Source organism: Anguilla rostrata, chromosome 18, assembly GCF_018555375.3.
Source record: "Anguilla rostrata isolate EN2019 chromosome 18, ASM1855537v3, whole genome shotgun sequence".
Taxonomy (NCBI): Eukaryota; Metazoa; Chordata; class Actinopteri; order Anguilliformes; family Anguillidae; genus Anguilla; species Anguilla rostrata.
This window is the reverse complement of record NC_057950.1, coordinates 7,288,731-7,305,654: the sequence shown is the minus strand read 5'-3', so window position 1 is coordinate 7,305,654 and position 16,924 is coordinate 7,288,731. Positions and strand designations below refer to the sequence as shown.

The 16,924-nt window shown below is 46.9% G+C and overlaps 1 protein-coding gene across 5 annotated transcripts in view; it reads right to left on the bottom strand.

The window, feature by feature from the left end:
• The window catches only part of LOC135245329 (adenosine kinase-like), a 152,586-nt gene that overhangs the window by 100,285 nt on the left and 35,377 nt on the right, over nt 1–16,924 (bottom strand). For all 5 annotated transcript variants that reach the window (XM_064318346.1, XM_064318349.1, XM_064318347.1 and 2 more), the window contains exon 4: nt 16,582–16,660. In XM_064318346.1, the coding sequence (XP_064174416.1) occupies nt 16,582–16,660 (79 nt within the window). The remainder of the gene's footprint in view (nt 1–16,581; nt 16,661–16,924) is intronic.

Here is a 16,924-nt window from a genome sequence, read left to right as displayed (position 1 = left end):
TTATCACGGCCGTGTCGCCGAGGTCTGGGCACTGCGCTCGCACGGACCGGAAACAGAGCCATCCACACACCGGCCAATCACTGTCCGGACCAATAAAATCCTGGAGAACACAAAGTCAAAAAAAAAAACAAAAAAAAAAAACAATTCAACACCACTGATATCGGTCTCCTGCCATGGTTCATGGCTGAGGATGACTGCCTTGTACCAAGGATGGGCATCATTTCAAATAAATCTGAAATGTGCATTTGCATGCATTTAAAATGTGGTACTGATTACCAACCCTGTTCTTTGCATGGTTTATAAGCTCACGGTGGCCTGCTAAATACCACACTTTCACTATTGCTGACTGTAGCTGACAGATTATGACACTGTGAAATGTTTAGGATGTTACAACAAAATATATTTTAAAAATATTATTGCCAAACCCCGACTCACCCGGCTAATGCTGCAGTTTAGCATTCTATATCCCAAGCTGCGGTCCTGCTGGCTTTGGGAGTGCAAGTGAAGGGCCACACAATGTGCGAGAAAGTGTGTGTGAGTGTCCATCCGTGCATGTCTGTGTGTACATGCATGAGTGGGTGTGTGTGTGTGCGTGCATCTGCGTGCACGCGCATGAGTGTCTGTGTGTGAGAGAGTGTGTGTGTGTAAATACCCACGATGACTTCATAACATTACAATCAACAGATGTTTTTTATCCAGAGTGACTTATAAAAGTGGAGAACATCTGAAGTAGTAGTCTCAGGAATACAAAAAAAGGTAAAATCACTAAGAAGGCACAGAAGACATTTATAATGAGTAAGAGCGAAGTCAAGAGACCCTGTTCTTGCGCATGAGGAAGTTAAATCTATTTCCAGTTTCCCAACTGTCTCCATTTGCTTTCCAAGGTGTCAAACGGTTCCTCCGCTGCCACCTCCTAGCCTTCAAAATCTCCGTTGACGCCGTTTCACTTCCACAATTCAACAAAGTAAAATGGGAGAATTTAGTGTCACACACTGACGTGAAACAGCACACAAGCTGGTACAAGCTGAGACCAGCAAACTAGGCATGCAAAAAAAGAGCTGAATACTAAGAAGAAAAATCTAGAAAAATTCAGTATTAGCTGAATTCATTTAAATGAAATAAAGCTGCCCTGACTATAAGAAACAGAGGAGGCCACAGCCCGGCGTGGGTACCAGCTCGGTTAGCGGGTGTGCCGGTGGTACGGTGCGGAACAGAGTACACCCGGACTCTGCCTGACAGAAACACAGCAGCCGATCATTTTAAGGATGCAGAAGACGGGAGAGCCATCTTTTCTTTTCCTCTTTTTTTTTTTAGACTTCTTCCAACCACCCGCCAGTGCTCTTCTGCCTGGGCGGTAATTGACACGCGGAGAGAATTTTTCATTCTAAACAAACCGAAGACCCAGATGCTTTATTTCGGCGAAGACCGACTGCCAACTTTGCCTGCGTTCCTGCCAGCGGTTCAGACAGCGCACTGTAATCACAGCAGTGTTTTAATCAGTGTATTCAAATAGGAGTGGGCTGGGGTGGGGGGGGGAGGGGGGGGGGGGGAGAAAAGGGAGAAGAATGCAGCCCTATAATAACAGAAAGAAAAAAAAGAGCAGCGGTGTTTGAACAGACAGAAAGTCTGCCGTTATCGTACATCTTTACCTGCAGCGGCTCATTGCCTTTAATTAAACTCTTACCGCTTTCTCCCAAATAAAGGCTCGACGCTGAGAGCCTGATCCGCTGTAATTACGCCATGATAGCGCTGTTTGTTCTTCGGGGGGAAGAGCGCGCTTGCCTGAAATGAAAGGACCGAGTAATGGGACCAGCTACTTCTGGAAACGGTGTGGTTGGTCGGTCGCCCCCGGTTACACCCCCTGAACAACACGCTGCCGGGTCCTCTCTGGCCACCCACGTTAGCCGTCTAAACGCCGCTCCTGAAGTCACACGCGTGTAAAAAAACAAAGGCCCAGGAGGCCTTCTCATGGCAGCTCAGGTGCGATCCAATCAGAAGCCGGGCTTTCACTGGGGCTTTACAAACAGCCTATCAGAGGAAAGGTGCAGGTGAGTTGTGGGCCGGGCCAGGCTAGGTATATTCTCTAAACAGAGCTTAACTGAAATACTGGCTGGCTGATGTAATCACCCCATTTCTGCTCATTTTCTTCATGACGATGACCCATCATGTGACCCAGGCAGTAAGTGCTCTAAGATGATCAGATCACGTGACCCAAGCAGGCAAGCGCTCCAAGATGATCACATCATGTGACCCAGGCAGGAACGTGCTGTAAGATGATCAGATCATGTGACCCAAGCAGGTAAGTGCTCTAAGATGATCAGATCATGTGACCCAAGCAGGTAAGTGCTCTAAGATGATCAGATCATGTGACCCAAGCAGGTATGTGCACTAAGATGATCAGATCATGTGACCAAGCAAGGTAAGTGTTGTACGATGGCCTTATCATGTGCAGTCAGTAGTGCACGCAGGGTACCTTATAGAGCACTGTCGTGTGGCAGGGCTGGAGCAGGATTAATGTGTCAGTGCTGTGAACTCCCCTGTTCAGGGCCACAAAGAGCCCGACCGGAGAATAACTACGGACAGCCAGGCCACAGGAATCCACGGCGCAGAAGGAGACTGGCACCAGGATGTTACACCCTTCTCATAATAACACGCTTAGCCTTGGTGGGACGCCAAGTGGAACTCTTCCAGGTGGACTTTCCAAGCGTGTCAGGCCTTTCCCGAACAAAAGAATATATGTATATTAAAACTGGTATAAAGTAGGCGAGACGTGCGGTGCAGTCCGTAGAGCGCCCGACTCTGAAGGCTTATGCACGGCACCAGCCTGGGGCAGGGGTTCGACCTTCTGAGCTGTGATCTCCTCTTTATCTGTTACCCTCTCTGCTGTCTACCTTAATTAAAAACAAAAAAAATGAATTAAAAATGCGAAAGGAGTGTAGATGTGCTCTTGCCATAAAAAAAGTACAAGTACAATTCATAAGCTGCAGTTCTCTTTCAAAAATAAACATTTGAAACAAAAAAATCGATTTGATATTTTGTTTTGGGGAAAAAAAGACAAATACAATGCTAAAAAAAAGGTTTGTTCTGCAGAGCAAATTAAATCATTTAAAAAATCTTTAAGTGATTCAGAAGTCAGGGTAGCTTATTAGCAACCTAAGCGCAGTGAAGCCTGAGTAAAGCTCTGCTAAGGACCTAGCTAGCTAGCACAAACAAAAATAGCACAATTAACTTTCTTTTGTAACAACGTTTTATTAGCCATTTATTAGCCAGATTTTGGTGAACAGCCCGGGTAGTTCAGAGGATGCAGGCCTAACACGTCTCTTACTTTTACAACATTAGTGCAGGATTTCCTCATTGCCATTTATTTCATTAGTAAGAGGAGTTCAAACACGAAGCTTGCTGTTAATCTCTGTAATGAAGTGCACTTAAAACGGGTGAAATAAAAGTGCTTATTTCACCTCACAGAAGTGAAATAAATGCAGGAATCAACCCCGCCCCCCCTTAAAGTAAAAAAAAAATTCCAGGGGGGGGAACACCCCTCCTGACCCCCACACCACCACTCCCTCCCCCATTTATAATCCCCTCTGTCAGTGATGTCACGCGTTTGTTTCTGTGGTAACGGAGCGAGGGCCCGGCGACGGGGCAGGGCTCCCCTGCCAACGCGCGGCCGGAGACGAGGCTGCCATGACAACCCGCCGGCCGTATCCTCGTTAGCGCAGCGCCCCATCTGTCCAGACTAATGAGACAATTACGGCAGAAGGGCCCTTCATTAAATCCCTTTGTGGCGGATGACTGCGTGACACACACACACACAAAAAAAAAAAAAAAAAAAGACTGCAGTTTTTTTTGTTTCTTCGCAAATTTCTGTCCATTTACTCTGACCCCAACCTTTACATTGGCAATGATTTTGGAGAGGTGGTGGTATTGGGGGAGGAGGTGGGGGAAGGGGGTGGGGGGGGTTTAAAAAAACATCTGAGCTTACATGACAGTCCTCACTTCATCTTTTACATAACATAGGACCACTGTTCAAACAAGTACCTGTGGACAAAAACCACAAACAAGGCCTTAAATATAGTTTTTCACCATTTTTGATGGCCCATTTAGGGCAGAATGCTTGGGAGTGTCTTGGGAGAAATGGCAGAACAGGAAATGCTTCCCAAGGGTCACAGATGACCTTTAAGGCACAAACTGTCACCCATCCCACCAAGCTAAGAGCTCCTACAGTTCATGGGAGGGGCAATTTCTTATACATATATTCTGGAGTAAAGACACAGACACACATCTAAATACACAAACACACAAACAAATAAGCACATACGTGCACACACACACACATGCATGCCGCCCGCCCGCACACGCAAACACACACACACACACACACACGCATGTCTCACCACGCTGCTAAGGAGCGCGCTCAGAGACAGAACTGCAGATCCCGCAGTAGCTCCTGGGCTCGGTGTAACTCTTGGCAGAGTCGTGCTTCTGGACGCAGGGGCCAGCGAGGGTGCAGACAGGCCCGCTGAGGAGATGGCGGCTTGACAGACGCGCGGCGAGAGATTTCACACCGCCAACAAATCGCCGAAGACAAACAAAACAAAGGAAAGGCACGTTCCTAGCAGCGAGCGAACCAGGCACGCGATCGACAGCGAGGACAAGCCCGGGGGAAGAAACCAGGGGGAGTCGAGGGCGGTTATTAAAAATCTCCCAGCAGGACCTTAAGTGTCTAATTGGGGACCCGGTCTTAATTTCTGAGAAAGGTGCGCGTCAATACGATGTCAACACGGACGGGTTGCCTCACCAAAGACCCTGGGAGGGAACCCCCTCCCCTTAAGACTCGCACAGAGCCCAGTGGGGGGGTGGGGTGGGGGGGTGGGGGTTTACCGCTGAGTTTCCGAGGCGACCAGGGAACCCCGGAGCGCCGGGTTTGTTTGTTTGTTTGTTTTTCCCGCTCCGTGTCGGAATGAAACTCTCGTGCGGTGAGAGCCGCGCGATCGCAGCGCGAGCCCGGGCCTCCCGCCGGAGAGAGAGCCCAACCGCGTCCACATCGCCACGGAGACGCCCACGCCTCCGGGCCGGGGCCTGACCGCGGACCCTCGCGGCGCCCGAACAAAAAGTGAGGAATCCCGCCTGCCGGGCCAGCCGCTAGTCAGGGAGGAGTGAGAAAACAACAGGAAGGGAGGAGTGTGACAGTAACAGGAGAGGAGGAGTGTGACAGTAACAGGAGAGGAGGAGTGTGACAGTAACAGGAGAGGAGGAGTGTGACAGTAACAGGAGAGGAGGAGTGTGACAGTAACAGGAAGGGAGGAGTGTGACAGTAACAGGAGAGGAGGAGTGTGACAGTAACAGGAGAGGAGGAGTGTGACAGTAACAGGAGAGAAGAAGTGTCAGATTAAGAGGAGGAGGAGGAGGAGTGTGACGGTAAGAGGATGGGGGGAATAGCAGTTTTTACCGTCTTTACATGTTTACCATCTCAGCCGGACCCACTGAAACTCCTAACAAGAACGGCTCAATCGCTAAAATGTTTAAGAGCGACGAGGTCGTCCTGCATCTGAAAACACTCACCCCGTCTAAAAAAAAAAATAATAATCATTTTATTATTAAAGTTTTTTTTTTTTTTCAACCGGCAACAGCCAAACCTTTTTAAATAAGTGGACCCCAGTGCATTGTGGGGGATTGCGTCCGTATCCGGCGCGGCGGCGCTCAGCCGGGATCAGACTACCGGCGCGGCGCCGTCCCGCTGGACCGAGGGCAGCCAGAACGCCGCGCTCACAGATGTGCGCGTCTCCAGCTGCTCGCCGGCTCGCGTGCAAGCGGACTTCGTCGGGTCACTAAACGCAGGTCCGGCACAAGCTTGCGTCTACCTGGCCTCGCGGGCGGGGCGTGTCGGTCAGGCTGCACCGCACGCACGCTGTGCAGCAGTGCTGTCCATTTTCCGGCACAGAGGGCCACAGGGGGCCACAGGGGGCCACAGGGGCGACGTAGCTCAGGAGGTAAGAGCGGTTGTCTGGCAGTCGGAGGGTTGCCGGTTCAAACCCCGCCCTGTGCGGGTCAAGGTGTCCCTGAGCAAGACGCCTAACCCCTAACTGCTCTGGCGAATGAGAGGCATCAATTGTAAAGCGCTTTGGATAAAAGCGCTATATAAATGCAGTCCACAGTGCCCGGCGTCTTACGCTGCATTTCAGCGCTTTGTGAGCGCGCAGTTCGCGTCGCTGATTGGCCGAGAGCCGGTGCACCTGGTTCACAAGCCCTAAAATGGCCGCAGATGGATCAGCTTACAAGCCCCGCGACCGCACTTAACGCAAACAGAACCGCGTGATGGAGACGGAGTGATTGCATTAAGTGGAAAGATGTCCGACACACAATGTAACTGTCATGATTACAATGAAATACATGGCCTTAAAGACCGTGATACATGACAGAAGTTCAGTCGCTGGCCCTCCAAGCAACACTCCCATATCCTTCTGACACCCCCCACCCACCCCCCCACAAAAAAAAGGATTAATCCCTAGACTGGCTCATAACAATTTTCAACCTTAATAAACACCTGAATAGAGCATAATCTACAGTGCAATATTAGTTATCACACAATTAGACTGCTCATATAAAGAACGACTAGTTACTACACTAGTTACATTATAGTGCTCTGTTATGGTGCTTTATTGTTATTAGCTGTTGACACCAAAGTCCTCTGTGTTCCTTTCGCTCCTTGGAAATGACACATAATGCATCTTGCTAAGATGGCTCTTTGCTAGAGGCTCTGGAAAAAGAACGCGCCCAGCAGGCAAACTAAAGAAAGAAAGCAGAGACGGAAGTAAGAGTAAATGCGTTGAGAGAGTACGCAGTTCAGCACGATAATGCCGCAGGTCCTCACCTTTGCGGTCTGAGAGCGTCTCCGCGGTCGCGGTGCATAATTACCCCGCTAACGCGCACAGAGTTACCCCCGCAGGGGCAGGTGCTCACACACTGCCCCCGCGTTCAGTTAGGGCTCCAGAGACACGACACCGCCTGGAAAATTCACCCTCCATCAGGAAAATTTACAATGAATTTTTCAGCATCTCCGTCAACCTATAATTTATTTTGTTTGGTTTTGAATGTCCATTTTGTGACATTCTAATCATTCGGGGCAAATCACAAACATGGGCCCGTAGCGTTTATTAGCCAATCAAAGCCTTTCTGTTGAAGTGATTGTTAGAGCAGGAACGGGGTGGAGTATGAGGGTGTGGGTGGAGCAGAAAGGGGGAGGAGCAGGAGGGGATTGGTAGAGCAGAAAGGGGGAGGAGCAGGATGGGGATTGCTAGAGAAGGAAGAGGGTGGAGCATGAGGGGGTGGGTGTAGCACTAGGGTGTGGGTGGAGCAGGAGCTGAATCATCAGCGTTACTGGTTAAAGAAGCCCACAGACGAAGCCCTTCACCATTAGTGTCCATCACCCGCGGTGTGTCCCTGCACAGCTGTCATTTTCCCACCTGCCTCCAGTTAATTTACACTTCCTCCTCCTCCTCTACCTCACTGCTCCACCTCCACAATGGGTCTGCAGGCAGACGAATCCAGCAGGCTTCACGCACAGATTATATTTCCCTTCTCTCCCACAGGAAGGCCATTGCAACCATGTGTGAAAACGTTTGACAATACTATAAAAATACACACAATATCTATACAACTGTATAGCACACAACTGTCTATTTAGCAAATTATCTTAAGTACCATAGAAATATACACCGATCGGCCACAACATTAAAACCACCTGCCTAATATTGTGTAGGTCCCCCTTGTGCCGCCAAAACAGCTCTGACCCTTCGAGAGTTTTTAAAATCATGTGGAAATAATTCACCCTCTAGCAATATCTTAGCTTTTTATAGCCCTGTAGCAACTAATAATGTAATAAACTACCAATAGTGTAATAATAATGTGTAATCCCAATAATGTAATTTTTTATATAATAACAACCAATAATGTAACAAGTAGTAGTAGTAGTGTACTTTATTGATCCCCGGGGGCAATTTGCACTGTTGCAGCATCAAAGACAACAAAGTAACACAATCAGATATAAATTTACAGTAGATACAAAATATCAGATACAAATATACAGTAGATACAAATATATACAGAAATCCATAATATACCAGAGGACACCATCAAAAGTGGAGTCCATGCCTAGACGGGTCAGAGCTGTTTTGGCGGCACGAGGGGGACCTACACAATATTAGGCAGGTGGTTTTAATGTTGTGGCCGATCGGTGTATATTCACAACACCTACAAAAACTGTCCAAAGAGCAAAACATGCAAATTATCATGAAGTACCACAGAAAGATTATATTTACAATATCAACAAAAGCACACAACTGTTCGTTTAGAAAAACATTATCTCTCCGACAATTATCATACATTCTTTCCTTGTGAACATACTGTACCGTTTCCAATGTTCTGTCTAACATTGTCATTTGTATATATGTAACTCTCACCATGCCAGATGTGAACTCTATCCATTGCTATGTATCCATTGTGTTGATTGGTTAATGGGGCCTGTAGTATGCTATATAAGCTATGTTCCTCCCATTTAAGCACTTCATGCTTGATGAAGGCCATTGCGACCAAACCATTGCTTTGTTAACTCAATAAATTCTTGGGAGCTTTTAATTCCAGTGTGAGGATTTTTTAAAATTTTTTCCCTTTTGGAGTTTACCTATTTTATCCTGCACCTGAACCCAACTGAATGTGCACATTAACATCTCTCCTTTGTATAAATTATCATGAAGCACCATAGAAATACATATTCACAATACCCACAAAAGCACACAACTGTATCTAGTAAAACGTGAATTATCCTGAGGTACTGATGTTCTGTACATAATGCGCATTTATAATACTGACAAAAGCACACAACTATCTTTTTTTAGCAACGCACGCAAATTCTCATGAAGTACCATCGACATACATATTCATGACAGCTACAAAAGCAGGCAGAGCTGTCCTTTTAAAAAAAAAAAGCTGGAGAATGAAGCACCATGGGATATCACAAATACTGGCACAACCCCAGGCACTGCCAGGTGAGCTGTAGCGCTGTTCCACTTTCATAAAACACATTTTCAGAGCTGGAGATTCAGAGCACTTTGAAGAACCGTGAGATGTTTACAAATCATGCTCTTACTGTTCAAAAACCGAATACGGTTCTGCGGTAATTAATATATTTTATTAAGGGTACGATGACAGTGGGCTTCCAGGGGATCAAACCTGCGACCAGCAGGTCACAAGTGCAGTTCCTGAACTATTATAACTGCATGCCCCCCTACCAGGAAGATTTAATGCCAGGAGGGTGCGCTACTTATACAGAGGGGTCAAAGGTTACGCCCTTGTCCACTCCGTTTCACCTGTGCAGATCTTTTGTGGGTTTTCGGTTTCCTTGTTCAAAGACACCGTCCCGCACTTCTCATCATCTGTTTTTACAACAAATGATTCTGCCAGTTCCTCAAGTTTAGTGTATGTCACAGCACTCTTGTTTAACATACAATCCATTTTTTTCCCCACTGCAGGTATGGCAAGATCTGAGGATTCTGCACATTTAAGTAATTTATTGTGATGCGATCTATAAGACAGAGTGACTAGGCAACCCAGAGTCCTACAGGGTGAGTATCTCGGATACAGACACAGCTGCGCTGCTGATCGAGAAGCAGGAACAGAACTGTGCTTTTCACAATGACGAGCAATTAGACTCTGTTATGATCGCAGAAAAGAGCCATTTTCAACACGAGCATTATCCAAAATGATACCAGCATTTGGCACACACTTTTAAATTCTAAAGACAGTTCAAGTAGAAATTCTGTGGCTCATTAAACTTGTGACCCGGGAACAAAATCGCTTAATTGCAGGCTCTCTGGTATTCTCCCGAGAGCTTTGCTAGCCCAAATATTTAACTTAACTCCATTTCTCTTTGTTGCTATGCAACACGTTCACTGCGCGTGCTCGGAAAATTGGAGCGGAAAAAAGCACAAGTGGACCCGAAACAAAAAAGACAGAGGGATGGTAAACGAGAGGAAAAGAGACGGCAGAACCGCACCGGGGAAACATTCTCGTGTAATTGAAGGACCGGCGATGACATCTGTCTTCATTTTAGGCCGGACTAATCTCTGGTGCTGCGCTGAGTTCTGACCAGAAAAAATGTGTAAACACGACGGCAAACTCGAGCCGCTGGGTGGGCTCCCCAACGACAGAGACTAAACAAGTGCTTTAATGTTCCACACCCCCGCCCCCCTCCCCGGCCCTAAACACATCCAAACATCTCCCCGTTCCCTCTGAGGGGCATTTAAGACAACTCAACTTGAAGAGTGGGATTTGAAAATGAATTTGGAATGCTACTTGGATGTCAAAAAAAGACAAAACCTACCACAGACAGTTAAACGCTTGTTTTCTGTGCCTAGAAAATCTTGTGTGTTCCGCGTTTCAAAAAACTTTTGCTTTTGAACAACGCTGTATTTTCCCCCCCACATATACACAGCCAATCATGTTTTGAATTTTTCCAAATGTAGCTGATTAACGTTCTGCAGCAAGAGATGATATAGGAAAGATAAGTACCGGCTACACACCCAGAACTGTTTTCCATGGTAGAGTAGCCTATTTTACTCCTAGGGTTGGTTCTTATAGAATGGCAACTTTCCAGGTGATATAAAATAAGGGTCTAACTCCTGGATTGAAATACATGATCTAGACTGTCGATACAAAGACTTTTTTTAATGCTATGATGTGACAATCTAGCTTTGTAGCTTTCTGTTTATTTAATTTGGTTGTTACTGATAATCAATTTATTATCAATCAATTTACCTATAGTAAATAAGAATTGCTTTCCATTTTGTCACTATACATCCAACATTTATGTATAAAATTAAGTGGAACATTACCTTCCTTTGCCTTTGTGTGCTTCTTGCACCCCATTGTGGACACAACACACATAACGGAAGCTTCCTAATAGTATCCTTTGGAATAACTGTACACATTATGTAGGCTAAATATTTGAATATAATCAAATTGTTATTGTTTTCTGGAATATTCAAATTAAATTGTATGTTGACGGCCCTACTGCCCATAAAGAAAACAACAGTCTGCCTATAAACAACAGTACTGCCCTGCTTTATAATACAGTGCTGCTAATGATTTAATTTGGAAGAATTCTGCTTAATTTGAGAGGTACTTCTGAGCACCAGACTGCCTCTGACATCACATCTCCAGCTGCACTACAAAAACCAAGTCGCCAATTTGACAGTAAATTAAATGCCATGTAACGCACAAACACCCCCGCCACATCAGGGCATTTAAAGCACACACAAGTGCTTTTAAAGATGGTTTACACGGGCCTGCAGTCCACGGGGCGATGCTGGACTACCGTTCTGTTCGTTTCAACGTACCAGCAGCACCGACCGCAAACCCTGCCAAACGTGTCCTGGAAGGGTGGAACGATTTAATTAAAACTCTTCACAGCTGTCGTCTTAAACCAGAGCCGAGAGTATTACTGGAACAATAACAACAGGGCAGTCTATTAATCCATTAACGGGCCTGCAGTGCTGGGCATAGAAAGCACAGGAGCTCTTCTGGTCTGGCCCCGGGGACTGAATCACCCGGCGATCCATATATACATTCACACAGTCACCGTGTGAAACCGCACAGCAAAGAAACTACACTACCCAGCAATATCAGAGTACCGGGAAAAGAGAAATGAGCGAAGGCTTGTCATTGAACCATGTGTTTGCCAGTAGCTGGCGTGTCATTTGAATTTGCGGTCACATATAAATGTTTCCAGGACGTTCCAGGAGTTTCACAATGTGGCCCCTGTGACCCTCTGAACAGTCACATGGCTTTCCGGGCCCCGGGCTCCTCACAGAGCGTCACCCTCCACACAAACGCAACACACAACACGGGCTCTGTTTACCCGGGCCTCCTGCAGGCCCCCGCTCGCCTGTGGTTCATCATTACTCACATCGCGAGAGCAGCACCTTTGCTGTGTCACGCAACCGCAACGCTCCAACGCTGGGGGCAGATCACGCCAATCCCACCGCTCGGGACGTTACCCCCCCCGCCGTCTATAAATACCGCCACAGTGCTTTGTATGGCAGCTGCAGGTCGGAGGAGTTTTCTCTGCTGATCTCTGAGAGGTGGGTTTCTCTGCTGATCTCTGAGAGGTGTGTTTCTCTGCTGATCACTGAGCATCAGGTTTCTCTGCTGATCTCTGAGAGGTGTGTTTCTCTGCTGATCTCTGAGGGGCGGGTTTCTCTGCTGATCACGGAGCATCAGGTTTCTCTGCTGATCTCTTAGAGACAGGTTTCTCTGCTGATCAGAGAGGTGGGTTTCTCTGCTGATCACTGAGAGGCGGGTTTCTCTGCTGATCACTGAGCATCAGGTTTCTCTGCTGATCTCTGAGGCGGTTTCTCTGCTGATCTCTGAGAGGTGGGTTTCTCTGCTGATCACTGAGAGGTGGGTTTCTCTGCTGATCTCTGAGGTGGGTTTCTCTGCTGATCTCTGAGAGTCGGGTTTCTCTGCTGATCTCTGAGAGGCAGGTTTCTCTGCTGATCACTGAGAGGCGGGTTTCTCAGCTGATCTCTGAGGCGGTTTCTCTGCTGATCTCTGAGGTGGGTTTCTCTGCTGATCTCTATACACGCTTCCTGTGAGGAGCGAATCCGCCCCCCCTAGAGTGGGAGAGAGAGGGCTGGAGGCTCTATCTAGCGCTCAACGCTTCAGGAACCCAAGCGGGACAGCCCGTCTAATTCCGGCCTTAATCGTCTGTGACCCCCGCTCCGACCGAGACTGAGAATAACCGGGTCTGGCACCAGGCTCAGACCAGGAAGCCGCCTCTGACGGCAGCGTTCAATTAACCTTCTCCCAAACAACAGAGAGCCCTGGCTCTAATGACAGAGCGCCACTGCAGCGCCTCTCACTGAGAGGAACCCCCAGGCCCGCAGGTGCCGGGCCTTTAATCATTAATTAGCATGCCGCCCTTTGATTTGGCTGCAACGCCGCTCATTCAGCGCCCGCTCTGTAGCCGCGGGCCACGCCCACTGAAGGAGCCGCACGCGCAACGCATCAAAACGTCACTCAAGTTTCATCTAAAAAAACACATTCAGACACAGAGATGTTGAAAAGGTCACTATTTCACTATTTTATCTAAGCAGATGCCACAGACATCTTTGCTGTTAGAAGTTAAGAGATTCCAAGGTATGCAAATCCCACGAGCCAAATATGCTAACGCCCCCACCCCTACCACGCCCCCTGCTACCAACCAGACATTTCCTTTCTTATAAAACCTCACCCAGAAAATGCCCAACTGCCAATATTTTTCTTTCCCCTTTATAAAACATACACACACATAAAAGCGCTTGTGAGCGTGCACACACGCATACACACACAGACACACACACACAGAACAGGGAAAATGATACCTTTATTTGAAGTCAACTGGAGTCACTTTTTATTAAAAAAATGAATGAATGAATGAATGAATGAATGAATGAAAACTCACCTCTAACCAAACATGAGTGAATAGAACAGCTTGGGCCTTTGGGATAAGAGTGTGCCTACAACAACACATCAGACCCAGTTTAAGTCTCACTGCGAAATATGAGCTGGTGAAGCCTTTCATAAGCTACATGGCAGAGCCATTTTTTCCCTGCAGAGAGAAGTTCCAGTAACGCTGGCTGCACACATGTGCTTTCGATAAAGCCCCTGCGCTCGGGCCACAAAGCCACGCGCCTTCCAAGGCTCGAGACTGGTTCAGCACAAGCACCTTCAAGAGCGCAAATGCAGGTGATCTTCCTAATAATTAAGAAAGGAATACATATCGCTGTCGTTTCGTTTTTTTCTTTAAAACTAGCAGCAGATAAAAGGCGCTGTGTTTACCGCAGCCCTCTGGGACCGTGCATGCTAACACTGTACAAGATTAAATGCTATCCAATTTCAAAACCCTCAAATCCCAACCGCCGTTCGAACAGGTTACCGCCTGACTGCATTATGTGGCCAGATAAATACTGCCGTATCCCCGAGCGATTTAGCAGTCTAACCATTATTTAGCGGTGTTTACCAATTAAAGTCCCGCGTTCCCGCGGCCCCCGGATCCCGTGTGTAAAATACGAAATATTCCTGCTGTCTGAAGGCATGTACAGCGTGTGCTGCCCGCCTAAACACGAACAGACGAAAAACAAAAACGCCCCCCGACGCACATAAAGCTGTTGGGAAAAAAATGCACAAAAAACAAAATGAGCTAACCTGGAAATAGGTTGCTGGCTGCTACGGATAAAGGATTTATACGCGCAACGGTTTTCCGCTCGCCCCGTTGGTTTTCGGATTCTAACTTTGCAGAGAAACGAGGGAGACTTTATTTAGCAGCCTGTTCATCAGCGCAACGGCCCCCTCCCTTACACTAGCAGCGCTATGCTAATTGGCGCAATTAAGACTTCAGACTGTTATCTCCACCACTGTCACATGCAAGTTCATGCAGCGTATTCAAGTTTATACGCCTTAAATCAACCCTATGCCACCAACAGAGCCGAAGTTATTAATGCACAAACCTTTGCCCTGTGGTTGGTTGTGAAAATCAGTCCTTCTCAAACATGATTGGCTGGAAGAACAACAAAAACAAACAAAGTGCGTTAAATGTGTGATGTATAAAACATACATTTCACATTTAACGCACTGTCCTCATCTTGGTTTATTACCTTGCTCACATTTTACAATAAGTGCCTATTAAAAAAGAGTATTTCATGTCTTAGTTTTCATGCATAAGTCAGAAACCACGACATGAGCAGAGCATGATTAACGTTAATCAATAAGGGTCTATTAATCGACACTTACCGATTAATTAAGATTTGTCAAGGTAAATTTCCCCCCCATATGTGTCCAGTATGGACAGAGAAAAAAGCACTAATAAATACAGTTAATAATTCTTCAGTTAATGTTAATCATTCTCTTTTCGCAATTAACTAAGATATTAAATAATGTTTAACTATGTAGTTGATTCTGTATATTAAGATTTAAGGAGCTAAAATGCACAGTAACAAAACATTTAATAAATATTTTATCTCTAAGTATGAGCTAGTAAGTGGGTATAAATGAGTTAATACGATTTTTGCCAGTAATTCAACTGTACATTTAAAAATTCATAACCTGAAGCCAATTCAAAAGGAGAAATTCAATTGTGCGACAAGTACACTTTAAACAAATCTGAAATAACATCACTTAAACACATTTTTATTACCTACTTGGAACTCACTCACCATACGTTTGCCAACCGCTTGCTAAAAAATAAGCCACACTTATTAATATGTGAACTGCATTTAACTGTGTTCTAAAAAAAAAGTAAGCACCTGAACTTTAAATAAAGACACAAGGAGAGTATCCAGAACAGAAAATGGGAGAATCGGTCGGTTTTTACAATGTATGAGTATGACCTAGTAAGTGGTATTAATAAGGTATTAATATCTCGTGTAAAACTTGCACATAGATAGATACACTGAAAGCTTTAGTCTGTGGTTCTGCACTGTCGGCTGGCCCAGCCCAGCGTTGATGGAGACCTGACGATGGCTCCCTTGGAGTAGAGACTCAGGCAGGCTGCCCCTCCGACCTCCACACGCAGCACGGGGGTCTGGAGCCTATCCCAGCATGCTCTGAGCAAGAGGCAGGACCACACCCTGGCCGCTAATCCATCCACTTCATACACTCAACACCTTATGGGCTATTTAGAGCCTCCAATTAGCCTGTCCTACGATGTCTCTGGACTGCGGGAGGAAACCCGGAGTACCCGGAGGAGAGGCCTCGGTCGGGATTCAAACCCTCCTTGCTAACGGTCACGGTCCCGTCCACGGCTAAAGTTCCGCTCCTACGCTCGAGCGCAAAACTAGTCTGAGAACAAGTAAAACAGTTTCCACTAAAGGCCTGCGCCACACCCCTTGTGATTTACGTTGTATATATTTTTGGACATTTCGAAAGAAGACGGTAGTGTTTCCCGGGCTAGACTGAAAGAGACCTGTCAGAGAACGATTCAAAGTTTCAGCAGCTGATGAGGGTCCCAACCCGCCCAGGATTTGTGTATTTAGAGGCTATTTTATTACATACAATATATGAACTGCACAACATTTATACTCCATTACTTGGGTCCAAGTCAGATAATCTGTAGGGTGTCAGAAGTGTTTAAAAAGCTCACATTGAAATAACCGTCTCCACAGCGTCCCGTGCACAAACTTTTCGACGCGAGCTGGTCTCCGCATTTTCCTCCGTTTGAAACACAGAAAGACAGTCAGAGGAAACATCCTGTTTAATGTCATCCCTCCTGGCACGGTAATTGCATTTGCCTGTCATCTGTGGGAACCGGAGCTGGGCGCGTCTGAACAGATCAGGGCTGAGCGGAGAGCGAGGTCTGCCCCCATCAGAGAGCGCTACGCCAAGTCTGTCAGGGATGCAAGCTCAATGGGACCGGGTCCAACCCCCTTTTTTTTTGTGTGTGTGTGTTTGCGATGATGCTGTTCTCGAGCTTCCGGAATGATCCGGCAGAAGGTACAGTACAGGGAGGAAACGGGGGGGGGGGGCGGGGGCCAGGGGGGGAGAACAAACCTGGGCGATTTTCATGGAGTTTTGAGTGGAGCCTCCGGCGTGGTATTCCACCTTGAACTTCTTGACTATTTCCTCAAAGCTGAAAGACAGAGATGGCAGAAGGCGGAGCGTGAGACCACAGGAAAGAGAAAGAGAGGAGATCAGCCGCGCGCCGTTCCGCCGTCTGTAAACAGGAAGCCGAGTGCAAGCAGGCCGCAGACCCAGGGCTAAATTTAGACAGACAGTACAGTGCCTGAGCGCAGTGTGTCACACCGGAGTGTGTGCGTGTGTGTGTGCGTGTGCGTGCGTGCGTCTTCACACACACACACACACACAAAAACACGTGCACGCACACGCACACACG